The 21,030-nt window shown below is 63.5% G+C and overlaps 1 protein-coding gene across 4 annotated transcripts in view; it reads left to right on the top strand.

Moving 5' to 3' along the window:
* Nucleotides 1-21,030, top strand: part of OGDH (oxoglutarate dehydrogenase) — a 41,993-nt gene that overhangs the window by 1,006 nt on the left and 19,957 nt on the right. For 2 of the 4 annotated variants that reach the window (XM_054175008.1, XM_054175011.1), the window contains exons 2-4: nt 1,973-2,221; nt 11,993-12,181; nt 20,914-21,016. In XM_054175008.1, the coding sequence (XP_054030983.1) occupies nt 2,000-2,221; nt 11,993-12,181; nt 20,914-21,016 (514 nt within the window). In that variant the 5' untranslated portion in view covers nt 1,973-1,999. Of the gene's footprint in view, nt 1-1,969; nt 2,222-11,992; nt 12,182-20,674; nt 20,766-20,913; nt 21,017-21,030 lie in introns of all 4 variants that reach the window. The other 2 variants (XM_054175010.1, XM_054175009.1) reach the window with 2 other exon arrangements.

Here is a 21,030-nt window from a genome sequence, read left to right on the forward strand (position 1 = left end):
GGACCAGCCTGGTTCTGCTGTTTTTTGGGGCAAACCTTAGCACCGAGTCCCTTGTTTTCTGGAGAGGTCACCAGGACGCTGCTGAGTGGCAGCACTGAAATGAAACACCAGAGCTGGAGATTCCACCAACATTGCTGTCTCAAAGCTGTTTCACCGCCCAGTGGCGGGGTGCTGACACCTCGCCGGAGGCTTTTTGTGTGTTTTGGTGCTTCAGCCCAAGGAGGGGAAGCTGAGAGGACACCCCCAGTGCTGCCATGCTCCTTGTCATGCTGCTTCTGGCCTGTCACTGTCCTGGTGTGACAGGGGACAGAAGGGAGCAGGCAGGGTGGGAAGCAGGAATGAGCTTCCCCCTGCCCCTGGAGTGATCCTGGGTCTTCCTCGGGCTCTTTGGACCAAGATCTTTAGAGGTAGGAAGCATAGCTGCCACCATGATAAGTAGAAGAAGGTTCAGCAGGGTGAATCTGGAAGCCTAGCTGACGAAATGCTGCTCATGAAGGTTTTGTTTTCCTCCAGTCTGCTGCAAAACTTCCTTTTAACCTGGTAAATGCACGATAGCTGCTTTGACATTGAGCTGCTGCTTGTTCAACTGGTTGGGGTTATGGAAACCATCCAGTTGGGTCACCTCCAGCCTCGGGTCCTGCCTCTTGTGGAGGAGCTGGGTGGAAAGGGCAGCTCCAAGAATTGCTGACTCCGAGTTCCAGAGCTTCCTCTGAGGTGATCTTGCTGTAGCACTTTCCCCTTGGGCTGTGGCCGTGGCTCCTGGGTGCGAGGAGGAGCGAGGTTAGCTGCAGGTCTCCTTGTGCGTGTACAGGTGCTGTAGGGTGGTTAATGCTGCAGGACCTTGGGGAAGCCACACACCTGGTTTGGTTTTGTGTGTGCTCTGGGCCCTCTCTGGGTCTTCCAGCTCCGTCAGCCTTCTTGGGGGCGAGCCTCTAAGAAGTGCTGAGGGTCTGGCCGAGAGCCCCCGTCCCAGCTCCCACCAGGCTGTGTGGGAGGTCTCCTCTGTAGATGGTTTCTTCCCAGCTTTGTCCAGGGACTGAGCTGGTGTGAGGAAAGCTGTGGCCAAGCAAAGTGGCTGCAGCAAAAACTGAAGCTGAGGCTCTGCCTGGGAACGCGAGCGAGGGAAGCAGCTTCTGTGCTGCCTTGGCAGGAGGGCAGCTGCCCTGCTGCAGCCTGCAGAGAGCTGGAGGGGTGCATTGTGCTGAGGGGAAGGGAAACCTGGGGGTCAGTGGGAAAATCCACCTGGAAGCGCTTTCCCCAGCACCTTCTGAGCGTGGTGCTGTCAGATGGCCCTGCAAATGGAGCCAAAGGATCCTGCTGCAGTCTTGGTTTCAGGGAGAGGATTTTCCTGCTTAAAACAAACAGAAGAAGGATTCCCAGAGGGAGAGCAAAGCAACCAAAAGATGTCAAAGCATGCTGGAGGGATTGACTAATGGGAAAGGAGGAGATGTTGTTGGAACTGGGAAGGAGGGCTGGGTTAATTTGAGTTAATTGATCCTCTGCTGTGAGGACAGGCTGAAGGAGCTGGGGTGGTTCAGCCTGGAGAAGAAAAGGCTCTGGGGGGGACTTGGACCTGCAGGAAGGCTGCAGAGGCGCTTTTCATGAGGGTGTCTAGAGACAGGACAAGGGGGAATGGTTTGGAGCTGAGGGTTAGACTGGAGCTGAAGAAGTTCTTCAGTAGGAGGCTGCTGAGACTCTGGCACAGGCTGCCCAGGGAGGCTCTGGATGCCTCCTGCCTGGAGGTGTTCCAGGCCAGGTTGGATGAGGCCTTGAGCAACCTGTGCTACTTGAGAGGTGTCAGGGAGGTTGCAGTAGGTCTCTGAGGTCCCTTCCCACCTGAGCTGTGCTATGAAAAACTGATCTTAAGCTCAGCTGTCTGTGCCTGGGGCTGATGAGGGCGGGGGGGGGGTGGTCTCTGCTCTGCGCTCTCCTGCACTGCTTTCTAACCCACTTTTTCCTTCTCCCCCAGCAGGAGCTTGTGTGAGGTGACAGGACAAAGATGCTGAACTTAAGGACTTGTGTGGCAAAGCTGAGGCCCTTGACAGCTTCTCAGACTGTAAAGACTCTGCCCCAGCACAGGCTGGCAGCACCCAGGACGTTTGCACGCATCCGGTGCTACAGCGCACCGGTGGCTGCAGAGCCTTTCTTAAGTGGGACTAGTTCAAACTATGTGGAGGAAATGTACTATGCTTGGCTGGAGAACCCCAAAAGTGTCCATAAGGTAAGGAGCAGCCTCACTGAGGTGTCACCACTGTGTGTCTGAGCAGTGGGGCCAGGTAGGTGCAGGCGGCCCGTGGAGGAGTGGATTCCGCCGGAGGGTTGTGAGTGCTGCTTCTGCCTGACTCTGCCCCAGAGGAGAGTCAGCAGCTGCTGGAGCAAGAGTCAAGAGGAGCTTCTGTGCCCAAGAGGAAACCCCATGGGCTGTGGCCAGCGTCCTGGATCGCAAATGGATACAAGGAAGGCCTTCTCCTGCCAGTCCACCTCCTGATGGCTTCATTTTTGCAGCTCTGATGGCTCAGCATCAGGGCCCATGGTGTGGGGGGGGCAGGGGGCTGCTGTCTACACCTTGGCTGGTTTGTGTCTTGCTTCAGGTGCTGTTAGATGGTGGGGCAGATGGGCCACAGCTGAGCATGACTTTGAGCCTGTGGGCACAAAGCCAGACTGTGCTCTGCAGCCTGGGGCTGGTGGCCAGCAGGATTCCCAGCTGCTGCCAGACTTAAAACTGGGAAGCCAACCATCCTGGGCTGTGTGCAGAGGGCTGTCTGGATCCCAGTGACTGGAGCTCCTCCAGCTGGGAGAAGGTCAAGCTCCTTAACACAGAGTCTAGAGGGTCAGGGCTTAGCTGGGAAGAGGGTTTCTGGAACCCAGCTGCATTGTTGCCCTTCCTATGGCCTGTGGTGGTCTCCAGGGGTCAGGACTGGCTCCAGTTTGGGTTAATATCTTCCATCAGTGACCTGGCTGAGGGCATTGAGGGCACCCTCAGCAAGTTACTGATGATACCAAGCTGGGTGGTCCCTGACACCCCTCAGGCTGTGCTGCCATCCAGTGAGATCTGGACAGGCTGAGAGCTGGCTGCAGGCAAACCTCATGGAGTTCAGTAAGGACAAGTGCAGGGTCCTGCATCTGGGGAGGAACAGCAGCAGGCACCAGGACAGGCTGGAAAGCAGCTCCATAGAGAAAGACCTTGGAGTGCTGGTGGGCAGCAGGTTCTGCATGGGATAGCAAAGTGCCCTTGGGGCCAAGAGAACCAGTGGTAGCCTGGGGGGCAGCAAGGAGAGTGTGGCCAGCAGGGCTGGGGAGGTTCTGCTGCCCCTCTGCTCTGCCCTCCTGAGACCACAGCTGGAGTACTGTGTCCAGCTTTGGGCTCCCCAGGTCAGGAGAGACAGAGACCTGCTGGAGAGAGGCCAATGGAGGCAATGAGGATGATGAAGGGACTGGAACAGCTCTGCTGTGGAGAAAGGCTGAGAGCCCTGGGGCTGTTCAGTGTGGAGAGGAGAAGGCTGAGAGGGGATGTGATCAGTGTCTATCAATATCTGGGGGCTGAGCCAAGCAACACAGGCTTGGAAATCATAGAAGGTTCCCCTGGAGCCTTCTCTCCAGGCTGAACACCCCCAGCTCCCTCAGCCTGTCCTCACAGCAGAGCTGCTCCAGCCCTTGGATCATCTTTGTGGCCTCCTCTGGCTGGGGAGGGTGAGAGCTCCAGCCAGAGAGGAGCTGCCCTTTCTTGACTGCAAGCCTCCAGCCAGTGCCACTGTCCCAGCTGTGCAAAATAGGTTCACTGGTGCTTGGACCTGCAGGACCTTTGGAGCTCACCCAGCCCAAGCCCTGCTCCAGCAGGGCACCCACAGCAGCTTGCCCAGGGGCACAGTGCCCAGGGAGGGTTGAAAGCTCTCCAGAGGAGACTCCACAACCTCTCTGGGCAGCCTGCTCCAGGCTCACACCAAACTACTTTCTCCTCCTCTCCAGCTGGCATCTCCTGGCTGCCACTTTGTGCCCCTTGCCCTGTCCCTGGGCACCACTCAGCAGAGCCTGGCCCCAGCCTCCTGCCCCCCTGTGCTCCAGACCCCTCCCCAGCTTTGTTGCCCTTCTCTGGACACCTTCCAGCAGCTCAGCATCCTGCCTAAACTGTCTTTACTGTTAAGACCAGTCCTCAGGAGCCTCAGTCTCTAGAAGCAAGGGAGCAGGACTAGAGGGATGTGGACACTGCTGGTCGGTCAGGACTGGGTTAGGTATCTCTTACACCAAGTAAAGACAAACAGAGAGGGACCTGGGGGTGCTGATTGACAGCTGCCTAAACATGAGCCAGCAGTGTGCCCAGGTGGCCAAGAAGGCCAAGGGCATCCTGGCCTGCATCAGGAACAGTGTGGCCAGCAGGAGCAGGGAAGTCATTGTGCCCTGTGCTCTGCACTGGTTAGGCCACACCTTGAGTCCTGTGTCCAGTTCTGGGCCCCTCAGTTTAGGAAGGACATTGAGAGACTTGAAGGTGTCCAGAGAAGGGCAACAAGGCTGGGGAGAGGCCTTGAGCACAGCCCTGTGAGGAGAGGCTGAGGGAGCTGGGGTTGCTTAGCCTGGAGAAGAGGAGGCTCAGGGGAGACCTCATTGCTCTCTCCAACTCCCTGAAGGGAGGTTGTAGCCAGGAGGGGGTTGGTCTCTTCTCCCAGGCAGCCAGCACCAGAACAAGAGGACACAGTCTCAAGCTGTGCCAGGGGAAGTTTAGGCTGGAGGTGAGGAGAAAGTTCTTCCCAGAGGGAGTTGTTAGGCATTGGAATGTGCTGCCCAGGGAGGTGGTGGAGTCCCCATCCCTGGAGGTGTTCAAGAGGGGATTGGATGTGGCACTTGGAGCCATGGTTTAGTCATGGGGGCTGTGGTGCCAGGTTGGACTTGGTGATCTCTGAGGTCTCTTCCAACCTTGGTGATGCTGTGACACTGTGAAATCCATGGGCCCTGGTGGGCTGCACCCATGAGTGCTGAGAGAGCTGCTGCCACTGCTGCTGAACCTCTCTCCATCATCTGAAAAGCCCTGGGGAGCAGGAGAGGTGCCTGGGGACTGGAAGGAAGCAAATGTCACTCCAGTCTTCACAAAAGGCAAGGAGGAGGACCCAGGCAGCTGCAGAGCAGTCAGCCTCACCTTCATCCCTGCAAGGATCATGGAGCAACTCATGCTGGAGGTCATCTCTAGCCACATGGAAGACAAGAAGGTTGTCAGGAGTAGCCAGCATGGATTTACCAAGGGAAGATCCTAGCTGGCTAACCTGAAATGATGAAATTGTGACCAGATGGGTGGATGAGGGAAGAGCAGGGGCTGTCATGGGTCTGGACTGCAGGAAACCTTTTGAGTTTCCTGTAACTTCCTCCCAGAAGAGCTCAGGAGATGTGGCACAGATGGCACCTCACTGAGGTGGGTTGCAGACTGCTCCACAGCAGCTCAGAGGGTTGTCAGCAGTGGCACAGAGTCAGCTTGGAGGCCTGTGGCCAGTGCTGCTCCCCAGGGATCAGTGCTGGGCCCAGTTTGGTTCAATATCTTCATCACCCACCTGGCTGAGGGCATTGAGGGGATCCTCAGCAAGGTCCTGGGGACACAAAACTGGGGGTGGCTGACCCCCCTCAGGCTGTGCTGCCATCCAGTGTGACCTGGACAGGCTGAGAGCTGGCTGCAGGCAAACCTCCTGGAGTTCAGTAGGGACAAGTGCAGGGTCCTGTGGCTGGGCAGGAACAGCAGCAGGCACCAGGACAGCTCAGGAGCTGCCCTGCTGGGAAGCAGCTCCATGGAGAAAGACCTTGGGGTGCTGGTGGGCAGCAGGTTCTGCGTGGGACAGCAAAGTGCCCTGGGGGCCAAGAGAGCCAATGGGATCCTGGGGGGCAGCAAGGAGAGTGTGGCCAGCAGGGCTGGGGAGGTTCTGCTGCCCCTCTGCTCTGCCCTGCTGAGACCACAGCTGCAATCCTGGGTCCAGTTCTGGACTCCCCAGGTCAGGAGAGAGAGAGCTGCTGGGGAGAGGCCAACAGAAAGCCAAGAGGATGCTTAGGGGACTTGAGCATCTCCCCTGTGAAGAGAGACTGAGAGCCCTGGGGCTGTGCAGTGTGGAGAGGAGAAGGCTGAGCAGATCTCATCAATATGTATAAATATCTGGGGGGTGGGGGGCAAGGGGGGAGTGGGGCAAGCTCTTTCCAGTGGTGCACAATAATAAGCCAAGGAACAACAGGTTCAGAGTTGAACATAGAAGGTTTCACCTCAGCATGAGGAGAGACTTGTTCACAGCGAGGCTGCTGGAGCCCTGCACAGGCTGCCCAGGGAGGTTGTGGTCTCCTGCTCTGGAGACTTTCAACACTCATCTGGATGCATTGCTGTGTGGACTACCCTAAGTGCCCCTGCTCTGGCAGGGGGGGTGGACTGGATGATCTCTTGAGGTCCCTTCCAGCCTCTGATCTACTGTGAACTGGAGCCAGGAGTGCAGCTGTGGGCTCCCCAGGGCAGGGCAGAGGGCAGCAGAGCCTCCCTTGCCCTGCTGCCCACACTCTCCTCCATGCCCCCCAGGACACCACTGAGGCCTTCTTGGCCCCCAGGGCACACTGCTGGCTCCTGGGCACCTTCTTGTCCCCCAGCCCTCCCAGCTCCTTCTCCTGGAGCTGCTTCCCAGCAGGTTCCCCCTCAGCTGTGCTGCTGCAGGAGGTTGTTGCTCCCCAGGGGCAGGACCCTGCCCTTGCCCTGCTTGAACCTCCTGAGGTTCCTCTGCCCCAGCTCTGCAGCCTGGCCTGGGCTCCCTGGATCTTTGCTGTGTCCTTTGCAGTTGTGCTGCAGGTGGGGGCCCAGCCTGAAGCTGCTGGGAGCCTGGCATGAGAGTTTGAAGTGTTTGGGTTTCCTTGCCCCCCTTGGAGCACTCTGGAGAGCTGAAGGTCTGATGTGGATAAGGGGCAGGGTGCAGAGCTGGATCCTCTCAATCCCCTCAGCAAAGGGCTTCTTGGCTGGGGTTGTGAATCATGAATTCATGGAGTGGTTTGGGTGGGGAGGGACCTTCTAAGCCCCTGCAGCCAGCAGGGACATCCCCAGCCAGAGCAGGCTGCTCACAGCCCCAAGCAACCTGCCCTGGGCTGGTGCCAGGCTTGGGGCAGCTCCCAGCTCTCTGGGCAGCCTGGGCCAGGCTCTCCCCACCCTCAGTGCCAAACATTGCTCTCCACTCTGGATCTCCACTCTTGGAGCCCAAACCATCCCCCCTTGGCCTGTCCCATCAGGCCCTGCTCTAGACTCTGTCCCCAGCTTCCTGCTCAGCCCTTGAGGCACTGCAAGGCCACCAGGAGGTCTCCAGGCTGACCAACCCCAACTCTCTCAGCCAGAGCCCTTCCAGCCCTGCCAGCATTGCTGTGGCCTCCTCTGGCCCTGCTCCAACAGGTCCCTATCTCTCTTTTTCACTCAGGGAGGGCAGGAGCTGCTCTCTGAGGTGACAGCCATGTGGAGCAGCCCTGGTTGGTGCCTTCTGTCCCCTGGAGTCCACGGCAGGAGCAGGGATGTAGGCAGAGCTGGAGGCAGAGGCTGTCCTGCTGTGGCTGGGAGCTCTGTCTTGCTGTCTGTCCCTGACCTCCAGGCTGGCTCTGTGGTGGGGGCTGGGACACAGAAGTCTTCTCCAGGGTCTGTTCCACTGAAAGGTGCTGGTCTGGGGACTCTCTTCAGCAGAGGAGACTGTGGTGAGATCTTGGTGCTGAGCCTGGCTGGGGGCAGCTGGCCTTGGCTGCTGCCCTGTGCTGTGGTGGGACTTGTGGCTTGGGGTGGGCACAGCAGGGACCTGCTGCTGGCAGCATTTGCTGTGCCAGGGCATGGGGGGGCTACAGTCAGGAGCAGGGAGATCATGGCCCTGAGCCCTCTTGGCATCAGCAGGGGGAAGCTGAACTCTCCTGCACCCTGGCCATGCCCAGAGCACCCTGCAGAGACAGGGCTGGAGGAACACTCATGGGGGGCTGGGCACAGGGAGTGTTGGAGGGGAGCAAAGACAATCCAAGGGCTGGAGACCCTTCCCTGGGGGGACAGGATGGGAGAGTTGGGGCTGTTCGGAGAAGGCTCCAGGGAGACCTTAGTGCAGCCTTCCAGGAGCTGAAAGGGCTCCAGGAGAGCTGGGGAGGGACTTTTGGCAAGGGCTGGGGGTAATGGGACAGGGGCTGATGGCTTTGAGCTGGGAGAAGCTGGATGGAGATTGGACATTAGGAATTGACTCTTCCTGTAGAGCCACAGGCTGGGGGCAGAGTGGCTGAGAGCTGCCAAACAGAGAGGGACCTGGGGGTGCTGATTGACAGCTGCCTGAACATGAGCCAGCAGTGTGCCCAGGGGGGCAAGAGGGCCAAGGGCATCCTGGCCTGCATCAGGAACAGTGTGGCCAGCAGGAGCAGGGAAGTTATTGTGCCCTGTGCTCAGCACTGGTTAGGCCACACCTTGAGTCCTGTGTCCAGTTCTGGGGCCCTCAGTTTCAGAAGGACATTGAGAGACTTGAAGGTGTCCAGAGAAGGGCAACAAGGCTGGGGAGAGGCCTTGAGCACAGCCCTGTGAGGAGAGGCTGAGGGAGCTGGGGTTGCTTAGCCTGCAGAAGAGGAGGCTCAGGGGAGACCTCATTGCCCTCTACAACTACCTGAAGGGAGGTTGTAGCCAGGTGGGGGTTGGTCTCTTCTCCCAGGCAGCCAGCACCAGAACAAGAGGACACAGTCTCAAGCTGTGCCAGGGGAAGTTTAGGCTGGAGGTGAGGAGAAAGTTCTTCCCAGAGAGAGTTGTTAGCCATTGGGATGTGCTGCCCAGGGAGGTGGTGGAGTCCCCATCCCTGGGGGTGTTCAAGAGGGGATTGGATGTGGCACTTGGTGCCATGGTCTAGTCGTGAGGTCTGTGGTGCCAGGTTGGACTTGATGATCTCTGAGGTCTCTTCCAACCTTGGTGACACTGTGATTCCCCAGGAGGGAACAGGCTGCCCAGAGAAGTTGCCTCCTGCCTGGTGGTGTTCAGGGCCAGGCTGGCTGAGGCCCTGAGCAGCCTGGGCTGGTGGGAGGTGTCCCTGCCCATGGCAGGGGCTGGAGCTGGATGAGCTTTGATGTTTCTGCCACCCCTGCCCATTCCAGGGTTGCTTGAGGAGCTTCTGTGCTGCCCCTGCCTTTGGCTGTGCTGCGGGGCTGTGTGGCTGTGCTGCGGGGCTGGGGCTGTGTGGCTGCGCTGTGGGGCTGTGGGGCTGGGGCTGTGGGGCTGCGCTGTGGGGCTGTGGGGCTGGGGCTGCGCTGTGTGGCTGTGGGGCTGCGCTGTGGGGCTGTGCGGCTGCGGGGCTGGGGCTGGGGCTGTGCTGCTGCGCTGTGGGGCTGCGGGGCTGGGGCTGTGGGGCTGCGCTGTGGGGCTGTGTGGCTGCGGGGCTGTGGCTGTGCTGCTGCGCTGTGGGGCTGTGCGGCTGCGGGGCTGTGGCTGTGCTGCTGCGCTGTGGGGCTGCGGGGCTGGGGCTGTGCTGCTGCGCTGTGGGGCTGTGCGGCTGCGGGGCTGTGGCTGTGCTGCTGCGCTGTGGGGCTGCGGGGCTGGGGCTGTGTGGCTGTGCTGTGGGGCTGCGGGGCTGGGGCTGTGTGGCTGCGGGGCTGTGTGGCTGCGGGGCTGTGGCTGTGTGGCTGTGCTGCTGCGCTGTGGGGCTGCGGGGCTGGGGCTGTGCGGCTGCGCTGCGGGGCTGTGGGGCTGTGTGGCTGCGGGGCTGGGGCTGTGGGGCTGTGTGGCTGCGGGGCTGGGGCTGTGTGGCTGCGGGGCTGCGCTGCGGGGCTGGGGCTGTGCTGCTGCGCTGTGGGGCCTCTCCCATGAGCGCCAGAGGCATCTCCTGGGGTCCCAGCAGCCCCAGGGCTGCCCCTTGGCTTGCAGGCCGCCTCCGCAGCTGGCACCAGCTGGGTGCCTGGCGCTGGTCTGAGTGGCAGCAGTGCCCAGGGCAGGCGTGGGGCCTCAGGCCGTGGGTGGCGGTGCCCAGCTGGTGCCACCCCTTGTCTGGAGGCAAAGTGCCCTTCAGGACAGAAGCAAGTTGCATCTCCAAGAGGTTCACGCTGCTGAGTGGCAGGAGGGAGGAGGTCCCCGAGGCAGCAGCTCTGCCTCCTGGCTTTGACCCCGTCCCTGTGGCAGCACTGCCAGCTCCCTCCCTGGGCAGCTGGAGCCCACTTTTGTTTCCCAGCCACGTTCCTGCCCTTGCCAAGGGCACAGAGCCCATCCTGGGCTTCTGGGGCACCCAAAGCTCCATGATCAGGGGGCTGGAGCACCTCTGCTATGGGGCCAGGCTGTTCAGCCTGGAGAGGAGAAGGCTCCAGGGAGACCTCAGAGCAGCCTCCCAGTGCCTGAAGGGGCTCCAGGAGAGCTGGGGAGGGACTTTAGGCAAGGGCTGGGAGGGACAGGCTGAGGGACAGTGGTTTGAAGTGAGAGCAGAGCAGGTTTGGGTTGGATGTGAGGACAAGATCTGCATCATGAGGAACACTGCAGCAGGTTGCCCAGGGTGGGCTTGAGGCCCCATCCCTGGAGGCATGCAAGGGGAGGCTGGCCAGGGCTGTGAGCAGCCTGCTCTGGTGGAGGATGTCCCTGCTGCCTGCAAGGGGGTTGGACTGGATGGCCTCTGGAGGTCCCTTCCGACCCAAAGCCATGATCCTAGGAGCCCTGGGGAAGGGCAGGGGTTTGGGCTGCTCTCTGTAGTGCCAGGAGGAAGGAGCATGCCCCTCTTTCCCTCGTGGAATGTTCGTGAGCAGGCACAGCAGGAGGGGTCAGGTGCTGCCTGGCTGTGCCGGTGGCTGTGTGCTGTCCTTCAGCAGTGCTGCTGCTGAACGCTCCCAGGGGCTATTTCTGTGCCTGCAGTGTGCCCCACTGCTAAAGTTAGCCTCCTCGTGCAGCCATGTGAGAGGGCATCTGGCCTGCACTGTGCTCCTGGGGTGCTGGATGGCTGCTGCAGCTGCAGGGGGGGAGAGCTGCTGCTCCTCCAGCAAGGGGCAGGTTTTCAGCCACCTCCACCAGGCTGCCGGGGTGCACAAGCTGCTTTTTGGTGCCCCAGACTACCTCTGGAGCTGCTGTTGTGGCTCTGTGTGGCTTGAACTGGTGAGGCAGAGGTTCTGCAGATGCAGAGTTGGGCTCCTGCTCTCAGATGGTGGGGAGAGGCCTTTGGCTGAAAGCAGGCTGCAGCTCTGGTGGCTTCTGTTTGCTCTGTCTGGCATCTGGGGTGGGTGCAGACACACAGGTGCCAGCTGCACCTTGCCATGGGCCCTGCCTGGTGCCATGTGGGAGGTGTGTCAGGAGGATGTGGCTTGGACTTTGCTCTGCTGCTCCCTTCCTGCCCAGGTCCACTCCTGCCTCTCCAAACAGACCTTAACTTGAGCTTGGCTTCTGGGATGCTCCTGGGGCTCTCCAGGCAGGGCTGGAGAAGTTCCCCCAAATGACACCAGAACGTTTGGGGGGGGGGGGGTCATCTTAGCACCTAGGAACCCCACCTGCAGCAGGGAGCAGGAGCTGGGGGTGGTGCCCACCTTGCTGAGGGCACTGGGGTGTCTGCATGGCCCTGGCATTGCTAAAGGGGGGGGCAGAAGTTGAGGAGGGGCCAGGGCAGCAGGCACTGGGCCTGGGGGCTCAGAGCACAGGGAAGGGTGGGGGTGGGGAGGGCCAAAGCTGACTCTCGGCAAACTCTGTGGGCATTTGGAGGGCAGCCTCTGCCCCGCAGGGAGGGGAGCAAGAGCCTGGGCACCAGGGCAGGGCTCACCACTGAGAGCTGCACCAGGGCAGGGGTGTCCTGTCCTGGGCAGTGCTGCTGAGGGCGGGAGGGTGGCTCTGGGGATGCTCTGAAGCGGCCCAGGGGGGTGGGAGTTGAGGCCCCGGCCCGGGCGGCGCTGAGCCTGGGCGCTGCCTGCCCGAGGTGCTTGGGGGCCTGCTGCCTGCAGCTGGGCTGCCAGAGGCGGCTCTGGGCCTCCCATCATCTGGGCTGAGACGTCTGGGCCCCAGGTGCTGACCCTGCTGCCTCTCTGCTCTCCCTCCTGCCAGTCGTGGGACATCTTCTTCCGCAACGCCAACGCCGGAGCCGCGCCGGGCAGCGCTTACCAGAGCCCTCCCCCGCTGGGCTCCAGCCTCTCCTCCCTCTCCCAAGCCCAGTTCCTGCTTCAGGCACAGCCCAACGTGGACAAGCTGGTGGAGGATCATCTGGCAGTGCAGTCCCTCATCAGGGCCTACCAGGTGAGGCGGTGGGGAGGAGGATGGGGGCAGGCAGGCTGCCTGGGGCAGGAGCTCCGCCGGTGTTTCGCTGGACAATAGGAAGATCAAATCTGTGGTGGCCCCAGCAGGGCCAGGGGGGAGGGTGACTTGCTGGCTTCTGGAATGCTGCTGCATGCTCAGCAGTGGTGTGGGACACCTCAGCCTGCTGCTGGGACAAGCCCTGAGGCCCTGCAAGATGAGGTCAGGAAACGCTTCCCTGCGACAGCAGATGTGCAAGAGGGCTGCTGGGCTCCAGCTGCTCTCACAGTCAGCCTCCCAGGAGGGCCAAGCTTCAGGCAGGAAGGAGATGTCTCTGATGAGGCTGTGACCAGTGGAGAGGGCCCTGAGATGTGTTCTGCAGCCTCTTTGCACTCTGGGTTGGTCAGGTGTGGGGGCTCTAAGCGGGGCCATGCTCGAGAAGTTAACCCAAGATGCTGTGGAGGAGTGGCCATGGCTGTGGGCTTCTCACCCACTGCAGGTTGTGTTCCTGCTCAGCTCTGGGGTAGGTCCAGGCCACAGGTCAAGGCAAGAGCTGCAGCACTGGGCAGGTCCAAAGGTCTGACAGCTTTGCCCCTGCTCTGTGGCTTGAAGGCTCTGCCCCTACCTTGTTTTCAGAGGGAGAAGCTGGGACATGCTCATGGGCACCTGGCTGGGAGCTGGTGACCAGCTTCCTGCTGAGCCTCTTCATGCAGCTCTTGCTGCTGGAATGAGCTTGGGGATGCCAAGCTCAAACAAGTAGTGGCTGATTGTGGTGGTGAGAGGGTCCCACTGATGGTGGGAAGCAGCAGGTCCAAGTCAAGGATTTGACAAGGATTCTGCACTCCCCTCACTTCCTGGGGCTCTGGGTGGCAGCTCAAAGCCCCTGAAGCACTGAAAGGCCACCAGAAGGTCTCCCCAGAGCCTTATCTTCTTATGTGTCCTCCCAGCACTGCTGTGGCCTCCTCTGACCCTGCTCCAGCAGGTCCCAGTCTGTGCTGTGCTGAGGGCTCCAGAGCTGCCCCAGCACTGCAGGGAGGTCTCAGCAGAGCACAGCAGAGGGGCAGAATCCCCTCCCTGCCCCTGCTGCCCACACTGCTGGGGATCAGGCCAGGCTGGGGCTGGGCTGGCAGCTTGGTGCTGGCTCCTGTCTGGTTTTGCACCCCCAAGCCCTCCTCGGGGCTGCTCTTCCACCCTTCACCCCCAGGCTGGCCTGATAGCAGGAGCTGCCCCAGCCCAGGTGCAGGACCTTGCACTTGGCCTTGCAGACCTCCTGAATTTCACTGGGTCAAGCTCTGTGGCCTATCAAGTAGATCCCTCTGGGCAGCATCCCTTCCACCTAGACTGTCCAGCACCTCACTCAGCTTGGTGTCATCTCAGACTTGCTGAGGGTGAGCTTGGTGCCTGTGGCTGTCCCTGCCTCCTGAGCTTGGTGCCTGTGGCTCTCCCCTGAGGCAGCAGCTCCTGGAGCATACCAGTGCAGGGGACCCCATGGGACCCACCTGTGGGTGCTGAGAGCACCTTGCCAAAGCCCTGGCAGTGTGGGGAAGTCTCCACTGGCTGGAAAAGGGCAAACATGACCCCCATGTCCAAAGAGGGAAAGGAGGATGATCCAGGGAGCTGTGGGCCTGGCAGTCTCAGCTCTGTGCCCAGTAAGATCATGGAGCAGAGCCTCCTGGAGGCGCTGCTGAGGCAGAGCAGTGACAGAGAGGTGATGTTGTTCAACCAGCAGGGCTGCACCGAGGGCAATGCTGCCAGACAGACCTGGTGGCCTTCTGAGACTAGGCCACAGCATCAATAGGCAAGGGGAGAGCAGCTGGCATCCTTTACCTGGGCCTGAGCAGAGCCTTTGGCACTGTCCTGCACCACATCCTGGTCTCCAGGCTGGTGCAGGATGGTTTGGTGGGTAAAGAACTGCACCCAGAGAGTGGCTGGCTGTGGGCCCAGGTCCAAGTGGAGTCCCTAAGGGATCAGTACTGGGACCAGGCTTGTTTCACATCTTTGTTGGTGCCATGGACAGCATCAGTGAGGCTCCCTCAGCACCAGGCTGTGTGGTGCTGCTGACACCAAGCTGGAGGGAAGGGAGGGACCTGGACAGGCTGCAGAGCTGGGCCCAGGCCAACCTCCTGAAGCTCAACAAGGCCAAGGGCAAGGTTCCTGCAGCTGGGGCAGGGCAATCCCAGGCACTGATACAGGCTGGGCAGGGACTGGCTGGAGAGCAGCCCTGGAGAAAAGGCCTTGGGGATGCTGGGGGAGGAGAAGCTCAACAGGAGCCAGCAGGGAGCACTTGCAGCCCAGAGAGCCAAGCAGAGCCTGGGCTGCAGCAGGAGAAGTGTGGCCAGCAGGGCAGGGAGGGGATTCTGCCCCTCTGCCCCACTCTGCTGAGACCACAGCTGGAGCTCTGGGGCCAGCTCTGGAGCCTCTGTGCCAGGAAGGCTCTGGAGGGGCTGGAAGGTGCCCAGAGCAGGGCCAGGAGGAGGAGCAGAGGGCTGGAGCTGCTCTGCTGTGAGGACAGACTGAGGGAGTTGGGGCTGTGCAGGCTGGAGAGGAGAAGGCTCCCAGGAGACCTCATTGTGGCCTTCCAGTGTCTGCAGGGGGCTGCAGGAAAGCTGGGGAGGGACTTTTGAGGGTGTCAGGGAGGGATAGGACTGGGGGGGATGGAGCAAAACTAGAAGTGGGGAGATTCAGATTGGATGTGAGGAAGAAGTTGTTCCCCATGAGGGTGGTGAGAGACTGGCACAGGTTGCCCAGGGAGGTGGTGGCAGCCTCCTGCCTGGAGGTGTTTGCAGCCAGGCTGGATGTGGCTGTGAGCAGCCTGCTGCAGTGTGAGGTGTCCCTGCCCATGGCAGGGGGCTGGGACTGGCTGAGCCTTGAGGTCCCTTCCAGCCCTGCCAGCTCTGGGATTCATTCAGCCAACTCCTTGCTCACTCAGTGCCTCTCCTGCCAGGCCCCTGTCTCTCCAGCTCAGAGACAGAGGACCTGTGGGGCAGAGTCAGCTGCTCTGCACCAGGCCTGCTGGATGGTGTCAGTGGCTTCTGGGCTCTCCACCAGTGCTGTGAGCCCGGTGCAGGAGGCCCAGCCCGCAGGAGCTCCTCTGGGCTGCCACCACTTCTGACCCTTGCTGATCAGCAGCTTGGAAACTTCATCTGCCCCTTTGCTCAGGACCTGTGGGTGCATCTCATCAGGTCCTCTGGACCTGTGCAGTCAGGTTCCTTAGGTTCCCTCTGTGGTGGGCAGCTCTTAATTGTCCTGCTCCCTGTGTTGTGTGGCTGGAGCTGTGCTTCTGTCTGCCTGGATTTAAGTGAGGCCTTTGGCACTGTGTCCCACAGCATCCTCCTGCAGAAGCTGGCTGCTCATGGCTGGGGTGGGGGGAGGCTGGAGAGGAGCCAGGGAGTGCCCAGCTGGGCAAGGAGGGCAGCAGCAGCCTGGCCTGGAGCAGCAGTGCTGTGGGCAGCAGGAGCAGGGCAGGGACTGTGCCCCTGGGCTGGGCACTGGGGAGGCCACAGCTGGGATCCTGGGGTCAGGGTTGGGCTCTGACTGCCAGAAGGACTTGGAGGGCTGGAGCAGGGCCAGAGAAGGGCAACAGAGCTGGGGAAGGGTCTGGAGAGCAGGGCTGGGGAGGAGCAGCTGAGGCAGCTGGGGGGGTTGAGGCTGCAGCAGAGGAGGCTGAGGGAGAGCTCATTGCTCTCTGCAGCTCCTGAGAGGAGGCTGGAGCCAGGTGGGGGTTGGGCTCTGCTCCCTAGGAACAAGTGATGGGAGGAGAGGAAATGGCCTCAGGCTGCCCCAGGGGAGGCTCAGGTTGGCCATGAGGAACAATTTCCTCCTGGGAAGGTTTGTCCAGGCCTGGCCCAGGCTGCCCAGGGCAGTGGTGCAGTCCCCAGCCCTGGAGGGGTTCCAGAGCCCTGGAGCTGTGGTGCTGAGGCCATGGGGTGATGGTGCTGGGGCAGTGCAGGGCTCAGGGCTGGACTCTGCTCTTCAAGGTCTCTTTCAGCCAACCCATTCTGTGACTCCATGTCTGGCTGAATCCCAGAGGGTCAGGGCTGGCAGTGTGATGCTTCTGCAAACATCTGCAGTGGTTGTGTTTGGGGTTGAGTGTTTCTGGTGCTGCATGTGGAGAACACAGAGCAGCAGGGCTCCAGCAGGAGGCTCCTGGGGATGCTGTGCAGAGGGCTGCCCTGCATGGGCTCACATCAGCATTGCTCTGCCCAGGAGCTTTGGTGATGCCTTCCCCCATGAGTGGTTCTGCAGGCTGGGCACAGAGCTGGTGGCTCAGAGTGTTCTCAGCTTGCTTCTGCGGCCTACACCCTGCCAGCAGCTTCCTGCCCTGCTCCCAGTGCAGCTGAGCCTGAAGCTTGCAGTGCTGGCCACCAGGACAGGCCAGGTCTGCCTGCAGGGTGTGCTGGGGTCTGCCTGTGGTCACCTCCTGTGGGGGTGGAAAGCAAAGCTCCTTGGTGCCTCTTTTTGTTCTCTGTGGCTTCAAACCCAGCATGGAGACTCCTGCCTGGACTGCCACTGCCAGCAGCCAGCAGAGCTCCTCCTGGTGCCATGTCTTCCCCTGCCCCTTCCCAGAGGAACGCTGCAGGTCCTGCTGGAGGCTCCTCTCACCAAAGGGATGCTGCAGACTGCAGGTGGTCCTCAGGCACAGGCCTTTGCCTTGCAGGGGCTGCTGCTGCTGGCAGTGCTTCTTTTACCTGCCACATGGAAGGGGAGCACAAAGCTGAGCAGGGCTGCCTCCTCCCCTGCCTGCTGGAAGCAGAGGAGGTTCCACAGGACCGTCAGGAAAAGCTTTTTCATCACCAGGGCGCTAGAGCCCTGCAGCAGGCTGCCCAGAGAGGCTCTGGAGTGTCTTTGGAGACATTCAAGCCCCACCTGGATGTGCTCCTGTCTGACCTGCCCAGGGGTGCTGCACTGGATGACCTCCAGAGGTCCCCTCCCCCCCTGCATGCTTAGGCAGCAGCCATCAGTGTGGAGTTGCTGTGGCTGCAGAGGGGCAGTGCTCAGGCTGGGCACAAGTGGTGGGAGATCCTCAGACCTCAGTTCTGGGAGGTCTCTGCCATCCCCTGCCCACTCCTCTGACTGCTGCAGAGCAGTCTGGCAGCTGGTGACACTCACAGCTACATTCAGCAGCTGCAGCTGAGCCCAGCCTCTGCAGGCTGCAGCTTGAACCCACCCTGTGCAGGAACCCACCCTGTGCAGGCTGCAGCTGAGCCCGGCCTGTGCTGTGCTGCAGGGGGGCTCTCGGCGGCCGAGCTGTGCTGCAGGGGGCTCTCACCGGCCGGGCTGTGCTGCAGGGGCTCTCACCGGCCGGGCTGTGCTGCAGGGGGCTCTCACCGGCCGGGCTGTGCCGCAGGGGGCTCTCACCGGCCGAGCTGTGCTGCAGGGGGCTCTCACCGGCCGGGCTGTGCTGCAGGGGGCTCTCACCGGCCGAGCTGTGCTGCAGGGGGCTCTCACCGGCCGGGCTGTGCCGCAGGGGGCTCTCGGCGGCCGGGCTGTGCCGCAGGGGGCTCTCGGCGGCCGGGCTGTGCCGCAGGGGGCTCTCGGCGGCCGGGCTGTGCTGCAGGGGCTCTCGGCGGCCGGGCTGTGCTGCAGGGGGCTCTCACCGGCCGAGCTGTGCTGCAGGGGCTCTCACCGGCCGGGCTGTGCTGCAGGGGCTCTCGGCGGCCGGGCTGTGCTGCAGGGGGCTCTCACCGGCCGGGCTGTGCTGCAGGGGCTCTCGGCGGCCGGGCTGTGCTGCAAGGGGCTCTCACCGGCCGGGCTGTGCTGCAGGGGGCTCTCACCGGCCGGGCTGTGCTGCAGGGGCTCTCACCGGCCGAGCTGTGCTGCAGGGGGCTCTCACCGGCCGGGCTGTGCTGCAGGGGGCTCTCACCGGCCGGGCTGTGCTGCAGGGGCTCTCACCGGCCGAGCTGTGCTGCAGGGGGCTCTCGGCGGCCGGGCTGTGCTGCAGGGGGCTCTCGGCGGCCGGGCTGTGCTGCAGGGGGCTCTCGGCGGCCGGGCTGTGCTGCAGGGGGCTCTCGGCGGCCGGGCTGTGCTGCAGGGGGCTCTCACCGGCCGGGCTGTGCTGCAGGGGGCTCTCGGCGGCCGGGCTGTGCTGCAGGGGGCTCTCACCGGCCGGGCTGTGCTGCAGGGGGCTCGCGGCGGCCGGGCTGTGCTGCAGGGGGCTCTCACCGGCCGGGCTGTGCTGCAGGGGGCTCTCGGCGGCCGAGCTGTGCTGCAGGGGGCTCTCGGCGGCCGGGCTGTGCTGCAGGGGGGCTCTCGGCGGCCGGGCTGTGCTGCAGGGGGCTCTCACCGGCCGGGCTGTGCTGCAGGGGGCTCTCACCGGCCGAGCTGTGCTGCAGGGGGCTCTCGGCGGCCGAGCTGTGCTGCAGGGGGCTCTCGGCGGCCGGGCTGTGCCGCAGGGGGGCTCTCGGCGGCCGGGCTGTGCTGCAGGGGCTCTCGGCGGCCGGGCTGTGCTGCAGGGGGGCTCTCACCGGCCGGGCTGTGCTGCAGGGGGCTCTCGGCGGCCGGGCTGTGCTGCAGGGGGCTCTCGGCGGCCGAGCTGTGCTGCAGGGGGCTCTCACCGGCCGGGCTGTGCTGCAGGGGGGCTCTCGGCGGCCGAGCTGTGCTGCAGGGGGGCTCTCACCGGCCGGGCTGTGCTGCAGGGGCTCTCACCGGCCGAGCTGTGCTGCAGGGGGCTCTCGGCGGCCGGGCTGTGCCGCAGGGGGCTCTCGGCGGCCGGGCTGTGCCGCAGGGGGCTCTCGGCGGCCGGGCTGTGCTGCAGGGGCTCTCGGCGGCCGAGCTGTGCTGCAGGGGGCTCTCGGCGGCCGGGCTGTGCTGCAGGGGGCTCTCACCGGCCGAGCTGTGCTGCAGGGGGCTCTCGGCGGCCGAGCTGTGCTGCAGGGGGGCTCTCGGCGGCCGAGCTGTGCTGCAGGGGGCTCTCACCGGCCGGGCTGTGCTGCAGGGGGCTCTCGGCGGCCGGGCTGTGCCGCAGGGGGGCTCTCGGCGGCCGAGCTGTGCTGCAGGGGGCTCTCGGCGGCCGAGCTGTGCTGCAGGGGGCTCTCGGCGGCCGGGCTGTGCTGCAGGGGGCTCTCACCGGCCGGGCTGTGCTGCAGGGGGCTCTCACCGGCCGAGCTGTGCTGCAGGGGGCTCTCGGCGGCCGGGCTGTGCCGCAGGGGGGCTCTCGGCGGCCGGGCTGTGCTGCAGGGGGCTCTCGGCGGCCGAGCTGTGCTGCAGGGGGCTCTCGGCGGCCGGGCTGTGCTGCAGGGGGCTCTCGGCGGCCGGGCTGTGCTGCAGGGGGCTCTCACCGGCCGGGCTGTGCTGCAGGGGGCTCTCGGCGGCCGGGCTGTGCTGCGGGGGCTCTCGGCGGCCGGGCTGTGCTGCAGGGGGGCTCTCACCGGCCGAGCTGTGCTGCAGGGGGCTCTCGGCGGCCGGGCTGTGCTGCAGGGGCTCTCGGCGGCCGGGCTGTGCCGCAGGGGGCTCTCGGCGGCCGGGCTGTGCTGCAGGGGGCTCTCGGCGGCCGGGCTGTGCTGCAGGGGGCTCTCACCGGCCGAGCTGTGCTGCAGGGGGGCTCTCGGCGGCCGGGCTGTGCTGCAGGGGGCTCTCGGCGGCCGGGCTGTGCTGCAGGGGGCTCTCGGCGGCCGGGCCGTGCTGCAGGGGGCTCTCGGCGGCCGGGCCGTGCTGCAGGGGGCTCTCGGCGGCCGGGCCGTGCTGCAGGGGGCTCTCGGCGGCCGGGCCGTGCTGCAGGGGGCTCTCACCGGCCGGGCTGTGCTGCAGGGGGCTCTCGGCGGCCGGGCTGTGCTGCAGGGGGCTCTCGGCGGCCGGGCTGTGCTGCAGGGGGCTCTCACCGGCCGGGCTGTGCTGCAGGGGGCTCTCACCGGCCGGGCTGTGCCGTAGGGGGCTCTCGGCGGCCGAGCTGTGCTGCAGGGGGCTCTCACCGGCCGGGCTGTGCTGCAGGGGGCTCTCACCGGCCGGGCTGTGCTGCAGGGGGCTCTCACCGGCCGGGCTGTGCTGCAGGGGCTCTCACCGGCCGAGCTGTGCTGCAGGGGGGCTCTCGGCGGCCGGGCTGTGCTGCAGGGGGGCTCTCGGCGGCCGGGCTGTGCTGCAGGGGGGCTCTCGGCGGCCGGGCTGTGCTGCAGGGGGCTCTCACCGGCCGGGCTGTGCTGCAGGGGCTCTCGGCGGCCGAGCTGTGCTGCAGGGGGCTCTCGGCGGCCGGGCTGTGCTGCAGGGGCTCTCGGTGGCCAGGCTGTGCTGCAGGGGCTCTCGGTGGCCAGGCTGTGCTGCAGGGGCTCTCACCGGCCGAGCTGTGCTGCAGGGGCTCTCGGCGGCCGAGCTGTGCTGCAGGGGGCTCTCGGCGGCCGAGCTGTGCTGCAGGGGCTCTCGGCGGCCGAGCTGTGCTGCAGGGGCTCTCGGCGGCCGGGCTGTGCTGCAGGGGGCTCTCGGCGGCCGGGCTGTGCTGCAGGGGCTCTCAGTGGCCAGGCTGTCCTGCAGGGGCTCTCAGTTGCTAACCTGTGTTGTTGCTTGCAGGTCAGGGGCCACCACATTGCACAGCTGGACCCCCTGGGCATTAGTTGTGTCAATTTTGACGATGCTCCCCTCGCCATCTCTCCCAACGTCGGTGAGAATTGCTCTGCACATTAACCCCAATGTAATTTAAACTTTTTTACCCCCTCCCCTCTTTTTGTTTGTTTGTTTTATCTCCCTCTCCCTCCCTGGAACCTGTTTCTCTCCCCCTCTCCCCCCCCCCCCCCCGGCCCCTCTCCTAGATTCGAGGGCACCATGTAGCACAGCTCGACCCCCTGGGCATCTTGGATGCAGATCTGGACTCCTCCCTTCCAGCTGACATTATCACATCCACAGACAAACTGGGTGAGGGCTTTGAG

Source organism: Dryobates pubescens, chromosome 31 (assembly GCF_014839835.1).
Source record: "Dryobates pubescens isolate bDryPub1 chromosome 31, bDryPub1.pri, whole genome shotgun sequence".
NCBI classification, from domain to species: Eukaryota; Metazoa; Chordata; class Aves; order Piciformes; family Picidae; genus Dryobates; species Dryobates pubescens.